The following is a 12,164-nucleotide window of genomic DNA, read 5'->3' as shown; positions in this document are numbered from 1 at the left end:
AGCATATCTTCTTCTGTGTAACTCCTGCTGTAAGAATATACAGGTCGGTGGCGTCGGTCCGTAGTTATGTTTCAGTTGTCTAAAGTAGTGATAAGTGTGTGTGGCTTAGTGAGTGACAACGTATTTTCATGCTGAGTCAGTGTTGCGGCTAGTGTGTATGTGTGTGAAAGATACTAAAAAGCTTAAGAGTGATGAAGTGAAAAGTGAATTGTGTCCGCTACATATTTTGTGTATTAATGTGATTGTATAATGTGTCAGTTCTTTGTGTCCAGGATTAAGCTTGTGATGCTTTTTTGTTGTTCGTGTTGTTTTTTAAGTGTAATCAAAGATATGCTTAATTTTGAGTATTTCATTTGAATAAAAATTTGCAATAATTCCAAAATGTCTAATCCGACAAAAATTAAAAAAATTAACTAAATTTAGTTTTATAAAAATTAGAAAATGAAGCTTTTTAACATTTTGTAGAATTTCAAAAAGACGTTTCATTTATTTACAGCGGTGTTGACAACAGTTATCCTGTGCAAAATAGTATTGTTTTCTCATGGAAATATTTAAATATAAATACAAGTCTGTACATTTTCTTTTTTTCGCTTTGATATAAGAAGATCAAAAGTGACAAAAGACAAAGTTGTGGTTTCAAAAGTACTTACAGAGATGCACTACATAAACTGGCAAAGTAAAATATCACCCAGAAAAAATGACCGGTTCCCATGTTTTAGCTGCGCGTCGTTTTGTTTTTGCCGATGTTGATGTTATAGCTGATGATGATGCTGGCGAAGTTTAATGATGATGCGTCTCCCTAATTTGTTAATTAGCCTTTACTGTAAAGAGAAGAAAATGATAAGGAAATATTAGTATCATTTACACGTACACCAAATTGAATTTGATTTGTAATCAATTTCGAATACAAAAATAGTCTGTGAAATATAGTGGCGATAAATGTTAAAATAATAAATAAATTAATTATAAATATCATTATTGTTCTAACTAAGAATAAGTATTTATTTATTTATTTAAATATTTATTACAATTAAAAATTATAATAAACTTATAGCTAAAAGCACTAGCGACTACGGCTATCGGAATAGCCGTATAAGAGCAATTAGAGGGGATGGTAACTTGATCGCTACATATATTCCCGCCTTACGATGGTAAACATATTAAAACTAAGGAAACCAAAAAAATTACGTCAAAATATTGGAATGTGTGGGTGTGGCGTGCTCCTAAAGACGACCATTTCTTCGCAATTTTGGAAAATACGTAATATTTGCAAATTTCTGGAGGAAAAATAGCTATTTCTCAGAAACTATAACGGATATTGTGTTCATTGTTTTTATTAGGTAGGTAGGATTGTTGTCTTTAAGAACCGCTTCAATAAATTACCGTAGCGTTACACGAAGTGAGATATTTTATTTTTCCGCCGGTTCTAAATTTTAGTAAAATTGCAATTTTAGTGGGATAGAACTAAGAACAAAGTTGCGTTTTTACAGTATGATGCCCGAGAGTGCCCTCTTTCAGCCCACATATACTTTTGTACATGTTCCGAAATGTCCGTTTAACACTTTTTAATTTTTTTTGAAATTACATGGGTAAAAATTGTGTTTTTTTCTATACCGTTTCCCATATAAATTATAGCTTTTTTTAACACACTGAAATATTCGTCAGAGACCCTATAAGGTATATCAGCAAAAATTTCTAAAATCGACTTTTCCATTTCAAAAAAATTAAAAAAAAATTTGATACTACATCAATGATTTTTGGTACATAGATTAAGAAAAAAATCGTCATTCCAAATCTGTTTTCGTTACCAACTTTGATCGTTGCGCGCAAAAGATATGACCGTTTTAATTATGCTAATTAGAAAAAATTCTAAAAAAAATCGCGGCTTAATATAGTAAGCTGTTATATCCTATTATCGTTAACTGAACTCGTACCCTTTGCGATGATGCAAAAATACATTTGAAAAGCCTCAATGGATTCGCGAAAAATCAAATTTGTTAAATTATTTCACGTATTTACAAACATATTTTTGAAACAATCGCGCTTATACATACAAGAAATATATAAAAAATGTACAACTGCATCCTGACATTGTGAAGAATAAAATTAAACCTCAGTTGAAGGTTGGAGCTATAGTATTCATGTTATTTGCAAAAATACGAAGAAAATATGACGAACAAAATAAAAATCATATTATTCTTATTTTATTTTTTATGGTTTTATAGGAAAAGTTAAAGAAAAAATGTTTGTGTTCTCCGTCATTTTCGTCCAAATTTCACGCAATAATGAAGATATTCCGTTGCAACAAATTTTTCGCTTATAGTTTTCCTATTGGCGAATATTTTTAGAACATTATATTAAATCACAAGGAATACCAATTGTGGCATAAAATTAAAATAATCTTATATAGAATATTACAACATTTGAAACGCATATAAACCGCGTAATAGTGAAAATGACATGATGCGCATCCGATTTTCCAACACAGTGAATCAATCCCTTTTATTTGATGTACAGTTTGTGAAATTCTATTTGGCGGCCACGATGTAGCATCTGTTGCATATAAGGGCGCAAAATACAGTAAAATGGTCATAATTTCCACGAAGTTCATTTACATTTTATGCGCATCCGATTTCGATGATAACCTTTAAAATATGCATCATTTGATATCGTTTAATTGCGATGCATCAAGAACCGTGGATGTAGCATCACACTCAATTTTTAGAAAAAATCGGTTTTAGAAAAATCCGGATTAGCGATAGTTTTGAAATATATTTTTTCGCACATTTTAAACAGGCATATAGCTCTATTTATTTCAGTAAAAATTACACTTCTAAAACGCGTTTCAATGCGCGCAATTTTCAAAAACATTTTTTGCGGATTTTAGAAATTTGAGGGGTATCATATCTGCCGATCTAGTGGACGGATTTGGACGTATCATGGCTTATTAGATTCAGATCGTAAAAAAACTAAGTTCACGCGGGTTTCACCGACAATTTAATGGCAGTTGCAAATTTTGAATCAAAAAAACAGGTTTTTTATAAAAATTTACTCACAAAAATTTCGACTTTAAGCTGAGATTGTTGTGAACCTTTGAAGGCTACACGCCCGAGTTATACATCAAAAAATGCGTAATCGCGAGAACCACAATCCCATAATCAGTTTTTAAACGAGTACAGTTGCGCGTCCCGATTAGAGCAAAAATACAAAAACTCAATTTTCCAGTCTTCAAAATGTCAGCATCCGTTTGAGATTGATGCAGTGGTTATATTAAAAAATCATACATTAGAAACTTAATCTCTGAAGTGTATTCTTTAACTTCTTCTTTGAACATTATACTCTACATTGTATTGTAAAGCCACTAATTGAAAATTTACTTAAAAAAACTTGTTTCCCTCAACGATTTTTTCCTATTTTTTTCATTAATATGACCACAGCATCCGCTCAAATTATAATTTGAAGAAATCCATCGGTGAATCGTGCTAAAACAGTTTATTTTACCTAAATGCGTTCAAAAGTAATGGTATATTACAACAATTCGCGAGTTACAATACCCCATACTTCAGTTTCAACATAAGTAAATTTTCTACAAAAAGGCCGATATATATATTCTTGATCAGGGTAAAATTCTAAGTCAATGTAGCCATGTCCGTCCGTCTGTAAGTCCGTCAGTTGAAATCAAGATACAGCTCGCAATTTTGAAGATAGAGCTTTGTAATTTGCTATAGAAGTTTCTATTACTCCTAGGATGTTTGGTATTGCAAATTGGTTTGGCTTTTAAGACAAATGTTATGTAAAGGGCCAACAAAGTAAGTAGATCTTTCACCGGATATTTTTTTCTAATAGTCTTTTGGGAGCGGAGGGTTCAGAGAAAATTTTGTTATAGTTCTGTTCGCCGCCAGGTGTTGCTCGACTGACATCGATTTCGTAATCCTTGAAGATTCTTATCAAGCACCGTACAACGTTAAATCGGCTTATGTATGAATTCCTGGTTTTGGGCTAGAATAGTCTCCATATGATCCTGATGCGTTTGTTTTATGAATAAATATGATCGCGGTGCCTCAAAGGTTTCTGGCCTAATAATGAGAACGCGAATATTAATCATCAAAAATGATTTTATTGTTTTTCAAAGTATTTTCATCAGGATTATATACTTTTGCATGCAAACCAATTGTCGAAGCACTTTTTCCCACTCCGATTGAGACACCTCCAAAACATGGTTTTTGAACGCTTCAACAGCATCTTTTGGAGAAGAAAATCACGACTTTTCTTGATGTGTGGGAATAAAAAGAAGTTATTGGGTGCCAAGTGGGGGCTGTACGGCATATGACCCACCACGTTTTGTCCGGTCGGCGCTAGTTTGAATCGATGTGTGAGAGCTGGAATTGTCATGGTGCACAATGATTTGTCTTCTCTTATTCGTTTTGCGAAATTGTCTAAAGAATTCAGGCAAACAAATTGAGGTATACCTCTCAAAATTAACCGTCCCACGTTCCTCAAGTTGTACAGTTGCCACATGGTCAGTTTAGACGAAGAAATATGCGATTATTTGCTTCCAAGCGATTTTTCCATGAACAAATTTCGTTAGATTTGTCTCGTCTTCGAAGATCCATACGGTCGATTGCTGTTTTGTTTAAGGCTCATACGCACAGATCCATGATACGTCCCCTGTGACGATCTGATAAATGTCGCTTGAGGCACCGCGATCGTATTTATTCAAAATTTCTTTGCACCAATCGACACAAACTTTTTTTGAGCGATTGTCAAATTTGGCTGGATCTAGCGAGAACAAGCCTTTTTATCGACAGGTGTTCACGAAATATCGAATGTATGCTAATGGGAGAAATGCCCTAGCATGCCTCTATCTAACGGTATGTCACATGAAGATCTCGCATTATTAGTTCACGCACGTCATCAATGTTTTCTGTCACAATGGATAGAATTCATTTTTTACAGTGTATATACTAGCAAAATGCCCGCTACTTCGTATGCGGAAAGGACATAAAAACATAAATAAACGAAAGGTCTGTCTGCTTACGCTAAAACTTGTAAAAATTTGTACCAATTGTTGCTGGAAGTCGTCTGTTAACACAAAAAACCAGCAAAAGATAGCGAATCGAGAGAGACATTTTGAAAGTTCTTTTAGTTGAAGTTTGCAAATTCTTGCTGGACAAATTTCTTTTAGCAATCACTAGCAAACTCTTCTTTTTCTTCCTGAAAACCATCAGCTGTTTTTAATTGTTCGGTGATTTATGTTTTTGAAAATAAAAAAAAAAATATTGTGGAAATAGCAAGCCTAATTGTATTGTTTTTTTTTCCAGAGAACAAAGTTGCAAAGTTGAAAAATTCCTTTTTTTGGTTCATTTTCTTTTTTATTTCAAATAAAATACATTTTTGGTTCCTGTATTGGCGGACAAATTGTTCTGTTTTGGCAAGCCAAGATTAAAAACTCTTGCTGGACAATTCTTGCTGGGAAAGTAACCAGACAGACCTAATATTGAATATGTGTTCGCCAGGAACACTGAAAATAACACCAATTTTAAGAAGGTACTATTCGTGCCACTTTAGTTCGATTTTCAAAAAAAAAAAATCATAAAAGTATAGCAATAAACAAAAAACACAAGTTTATTTTAAAATGATTTAAGGCCGGGTTATGTTTCAACTAAGGACAGTAGATTTGCTGCTCACGATAATAGATACACTTCAGTTATGGTCGGAAGTAATTAACCCATAACTACGAATTCAGTACTTTTCGTACACATAAGTACGAATTTCCAAATCTTCCCATATCTCCATCCTACACTTCAACAGTAATCTTAATTAAAATTTTCAGGTTTTCAGCTCTATCCGTTCAACCAAATCCAAATTGTACTAAATTTAGTACCATTTAGCACTTTTCGAACACATGAGTACGGATTTCCAAGCCATTTTATTTTAGAAGCACCACTTCCCATACCAAATTCCAAGATTCTAACTATATCCGTTCAAAATATACAATTGGTACCAAATTTAGTAATTTGTAGTACTTTTCGTACACTTCTATTTAGAATTTCCAAAACCCCTTTGCTACACCTTTCGATCTCTCCATCAGTGACCCTCATTTCAAATTTCAGAATTCTAGCTCTTCCCGTTTGCCTAATACAAAGGGTACTATATTTTGTACGCCCCGAAAAAAATTGTACCGTTGTAATGGGTACAGCGAATACAAGTTGTTGCAAATCAAAGGTATTCGAGAGGAGGTCTAAAAATGCACTTTTCCGGAATTTTGTGTAGAAGGTACTTGAAGGAGGGGACCGTTAAAGTCCATATTGGAACCTCATCTATGTCTAGTAGGTCTTTGACGATGTGCAATGTTGGTCCAAACATACATACAATACATGCAACAAACATCGATTGCTCCCTTCGAGTGTTATTGCCAAGGCCCTCGAAATAGATAAAATCAGGGGGTACCTATATATGAGGGCTTATCAAAAGGTGCACCTATATCGCATTTTAAGGTTATCTACATGCATTTATAATGGATTCCAAAAAAAGTTTGGCCAGAGAACCCTATATTCTTTGGGGTTTTGATCTACTAACCGCATACTATATTCTTATTTACTTGGAATTTTCCACAGTCCAGATTGGCTGTTGCACAGTGTGACCAGCTGGAATATTTCGCTCAGTCGCTCACCATTATTGCGTTTAACTCCCATCAATACACACTTTTTTACTCTATGCCGGAATTAAACACACGAACTTCTGATTTATAGGTGAGGTGAGCGTTGAACTCACAACTCTCGGTTTTGTAGTCGGACTGTAAGTAAATTTGAAATAAAATTATTTTTCAGCCTACTGGTAATGCAGATATGGCTTGTTAACACTACTTTGTAATGGATTATTCGGCTCATGTCATGTTAAGTATGAGTTGAATTCATCGTTCACAGTTTCTCAAGCATCTTCTGTAGTCGCATGGCACTGTAGTATGGTGACGTATCTTACATTAATCTTGAATCGTGGCATTATCACACGATGCCACTTTGGAAACGAATTCTTAGAGTTCTGCGACATTATGATCCTAGCTCCGCATTCACCATAACTTTTCTTTTTCACTGTATAGTACATAGTTTCCGTTATCTGTGGGAAGTTTGTCACTTTTACTCCACCTCATTTTGCTTGTCGATCTTATACGATGCCATTTGCTGTCCGAGTTGTTCAAGCCTTGATGCCAATGAGCCTTCTATTTCGCGTTGCCGTTTACATCTGAGTGACGCTATTTCCTCCCATTCATATTTGGGTTATCCTCTGGCCATGTCGAGGTTGTTTTTAGAATGTTATGGGGTCCCCCGCAAACGTTTTAAGGACCATGATCTGCGAATCTGCACCTGGAATGTTCGCACTCTTTATAGAGAAGGTGCAGTCTTCGCATTGGCAGACGTACTTGGAAAGTACAAAGCCGATATTACTGCCATACAGGAAATACGATGGACTGGGAAAGATGTCACAACAACACCTAATGGTGACGCACTGTATTATAGCTGCCATGACACAAAGCATGAGTTTGGTTGCGGTTTTGTAGTTGGTCGGAGGTTATAACATCTGGTATCCAGCTTCACCCCAGTGAATGAAAGACTTGCTACAATTCGATTTAAAGCAAAATTCTTCAACATCAGCTTTATCTGCGCTCATGCCCCAACCGAAGACAAGGACGAACAGACCAAAGATATATTCTACGAGAGCTTAGAAGAAACATATGACCGTTGTCCTGCCCATGACATTAAAATTGTTCTAGGCGATTTTAATGCCAAAATTGGAAAGGAGAATATCTTTGGACAAACAGTTGGGAAATTCAGTCTACATAGTGAAACATCAGACAATGGAATGAGGCTGATAGACTTCGCAGCGGCAAAAAACATGGTAGTTAGCAGTACCAGATTTAAGCATCTCGATATTCATAAGGGCACTTGGCTGTCTCCAGACCAAAGAACAATAAATCAAATTGATCACGTTGTGATAGATGGAAGACACTCATCGAGCGTGTTGGATGTACGATCGTTCCGAGGAGCAAACATAGATTCGGACCATTACCTCGTTGCAGCAAAGGTACGTACCCGTCTAAACGTTGCAAATAAAGCACGGACAGACACAACACGAAAGTTGGACATCGCCAAGCTGCAAACACAACAGATAGCCACAGCATATTCCACTCAACTGACCCAATTGCTTAATGATAGCGCTTCTCGTCCCGATAACATATCAGCACAATGGCAAAATATTGCCCACTCCATGCAAACAGCCGCAAAATCAGTACTTGGATACCAGAGACCTCCACCAAAGAATCCGTGGTATGACCAGGAGTGCCGTGCTGCTACCGAAGAAAAAATGCGGCATATAGGGCTACTTTACAATCAGTAGCAACGCGTAGCGCACGAGAGAGGTATCGGGAGAAAAGGAGAGAGGAGAAACGTCTTTTCCGCAGGAAAAAGAGAGAAATGGAAAAGAGGGAGTGTGAACAAATGGAGATGTACAGGAGACAGAACGAAGTCCGAAAATTCTACCAAAGAGTGAAGCATCAAACTGATGGCTTTGGTACAGGAATATCCTCCTGTAGAGATCAACAAGGTAATTTGGTAACTGATACAGATAGTGTGCTCAGGATATGGAAAGAACATTTTTCCAAACTGTTGGTATCCGATAGCAGTGAAGACGGCGAAGATACCACAGATCCAATCCCAGATGATGGTATTGAATGTATACCGCCCAGCCAAGATGAGGTAAGGACAGCAATAAACCGGCTGAAGAATAATAAGGCGGCAGGTGCAGATGGCCTACCAGCCGAGCTGTTCAAAACCGGAGGCGACACGCTGATAAGGTGTATGCATCAGCTAGTTAGCACCATCTGGCAGGAAGAACGCGTACCCGACGATTGGAACGTGAGCATCCTATGTCCAGTCCACAAGAAGGGTGATAAGACTGTGTGCTCCAATTATAGGGGCATAAGTCTGCTCCCTATTGCATATAAGATAGTATCTGGCATATTGTGTGAGAGACTAAAGCCTATGGTCAATGAAATTATTGGACTCTATCAGTGCGGCTTTAGACCTGGCAAATCCACCATTGACCAGATATTTACCTTGAGACAAATCCTGGAAAAGACCCAAGAAATGCAGATCGACACCTTCCATCTTTTCGTCGATTATAAAGCAGCATTCGACAGCCCTATACGTTCAAAGGTGTTCCAAGCCATGTCTGATTTTGGTATTCCTGCAAAGCTCATTCGACTTTGTAGAATGACATTAACTGAGACGAGATCCTCAGTTAAAATTGGAAAGAACCTCTCCGAAGAGTTTACTACCAAAAGAGGTTTCAGACAAGGAGACGGCCTGTCGTGTGATCTATTTAACATCCTACTGGAAAAGGTCATACGAGACGCGAAGGTCAAAAGAAATGGAACAATATACACGAACAGCCACATGTTACTGGCTTATGCCGACGACATTGACATCATGGGTCGATCGGTAAAGGCAGTAACTGATACCTTTGCAAAAGTCGAAAGAGAATCTGCTAAAGTTGGTCTGGCAGTAAACGGCGTAAAAACCAAGTTGATGGTATCGACGCGTAATATGTCCATAAACACCGCACCACCTGTGAATGTTGGTACCTATAATTTTGAGGTAGTAAAGGACTTCGTCTACCTCGGCACCGCCATAAACACAACAAATAACATCAGTTGTGAAATACGAAGAAGAATAGTGTTGGCTAACAGATGCTACTTTGGGCTGAGTAAGCAGTTTAGGAATAAAGCCACCTCTCGTCAAACAAAAATAACACTGTACAAAACACTGATACTACCCGTGCTAATGTATGGTTCCGAAGCATGGGTACTTGCTCAAGCAGATAAGGCAGTGCTTTGTGTGTTTGAGAGAAAAATTCTACGAAAGATCTATGGGCCAATCTGTGTTGACGGCGAATATCGGCGTCGTATGAACATCGAGCTGTATCAACTATACAATGACATCAATATAGTTGAACGAATCGAGATACAACGATTGCGATGGCTAGGCCATGTTATAAGAATGAGTGATGATGAACCCGCTAAAAAGGCGTATAAATACGGGCCGCATGGAGGTTCTCGCAGATCTGGAAGGCCAAAGCTTCGTTGGAGCGAACAAGTGAAACGAGATATCACAAAGCTACATATCCCAGATTGGGAAAATACAGCAGCAAACAGAGAGGATTGGAGATTTTTTCTTAGTTCGGCTTATGGAACAAATGTTCTGTAAAAGGCCAGCTAAGTAAGTAAGTAATGGGGCTTCGGATATATTACATCTGTCGCATCCAAAATTGTGATTGTTTATATTAATGACTACTTCAAATGAGAGAAGAAAAAGCAAAATGTTATATGTAACTAAATATGACTTCTTACCAATTTGTCGGCAACTAATTTGTTGTACATCCTAAACAATTAGCAACACAACTAACCAGAATGTCAAACCGAAATGGTTAAAGGTTAGCAATGTAAATGGTTAGCAGCATATTTACATTGACAAAATCAAATGAAATTCATACACACCAACATACATATATGTACATATTTATATTTACATACACACAAGTATTTGCAATTAATCGATTTTACAATAAATTCACTCCATCGTTATTTGACACGATTAAAAAAAACTGCTGTCACATTCAAAATGAAATTTATTTTCATGGCCACGGGCTAATGGCTTGGCTAATTTCACGTGAATTCATTCATTGTCCCTTGAATAGTTTTTTTGCCAGAATGTTGCCACAAATCAAATGTTATTTAGATTGTCATTTGTCATGGTATAATTTGAATATGGCTCCGCAACAGCATGCCTTCTGATTCTATTCACCCCTTTCCAACCACCCCTAACCGCCATACCAATAATTCTTGTGTGCAACCGGATATTAAAATTTCATAAAACGAAATAATTTATATTTTTATTGTCATTGTCATCCAGAAAACATTTAACTCGCTTTTTTATTGCTGTCATTTGCCAATTTGTTGTGTTGTTGATATTTTTCGCCAAAACGGCATTGCCATTCAGCTATATAGATGCATGGCGTGTATGAACATGCATTTGATTTGTATGAATTTATATACATATACATATTTCGAAATATAAATACATAGTATGTATATATGTATGTATGTTAGTATGTATGTAAATTGGAATAGAAGAGTTGCTGCTGCTTTGCATGGCTGGAGACAATTGTTCCTCCTATCAGAGGAAAATTCCATATTTGAGCCATTTCCGGCGCTCGTTTTATTTTAATCTGCACAAAATGTTCTGACAAATCGCTAAATAAATCAAAATGACAGCACTTAAAATGATGTTTTGTTTCAATGAATTTGCGACAACATGCCATACCCATAAAGCGAAAGCGGAAGAAAAGTGACAATTAGAAACATGTTGCTAGTTCGAATAGTTTTCTCTTTACTTCAAATAAATAATTGTTTTGAAAATTTTATGTAAAAAAAGATTGCAGTTAGTTTTGTTTGCACCTTTTATATTTTAGGTTTCCATTAGTTCCATGTTCTAATTGGAACGTACATGCAACAATACTGACTTGACTGACCAATGTAAAGAACAAGTTACATATACTGTTTATACCCTTAACGCAAAAGACCCAAATGCAAAATTTTCTAAAATATTGTTTTATTACAAAATGATCGAGGTTATAACCCCGATCGCCATCACCCAATATCAACCAACTCTTTGGTCCGTATCAAATCGTTATACTAAAAAAAGAAAAAGACAGCAAGCATAATGCAAATAATAGAACAAAAAATAGCATACATACATAGAACAATTGCTATCTCACAATAATCTAGTGGTGGAAGACAATTTCACCTACCATTGAGTACTTTTTAGGTCAATCAATTTGTCAATAGGGGAATGTCTGCATTGCATTGTAGCGCAGAATTTGGGTGACTCTTGATAATAGCCAGTGTATGCTGCTGGCATAACAAACGGATGGACACAATTTAGCCATTCAAATATTTAGTTAATTTTCAGCAAAATCACCTACAGACAGACAGCAACAATGAATGCAAAGTAATTAGGAAATTCATAAAACTACAAAACAACGTGGAAAACCCTAAATGAACAAAAACAGCTTGAGGGTAAATTAAAATACACAATTGCCATTTAATC

The 12,164-nt window shown here is 36.3% G+C and overlaps 1 protein-coding gene across 50 annotated transcripts in view; it reads right to left on the bottom strand.

Annotated features, from left to right (window-relative positions):
- The window catches only part of GluClalpha (glycine receptor alpha 1), a 230,140-nt gene that overhangs the window by 114,428 nt on the left and 103,548 nt on the right, over positions 1–12,164 (bottom strand). For all 50 annotated transcript variants that reach the window (XM_073989229.1, XM_073989304.1, XM_073989513.1 and 47 more), the window contains one exon: positions 651–821. In XM_073989229.1, the coding sequence (XP_073845330.1) occupies positions 651–712 (62 nt within the window). In that variant the 5' untranslated portion in view covers positions 713–821. The remainder of the gene's footprint in view (positions 1–650; positions 822–12,164) is intronic.

The sequence above is a fragment of the Musca autumnalis genome, unplaced genomic scaffold (assembly GCF_047663935.1).
Source record: "Musca autumnalis isolate F117 unplaced genomic scaffold, ASM4766393v1 scaffold_1, whole genome shotgun sequence".
Classification (NCBI taxonomy): Eukaryota; Metazoa; Arthropoda; class Insecta; order Diptera; family Muscidae; genus Musca; species Musca autumnalis.
The sequence above is the reverse complement of the archived record's forward strand: the minus strand, read 5'-3'. Positions and strand labels throughout refer to the sequence as shown.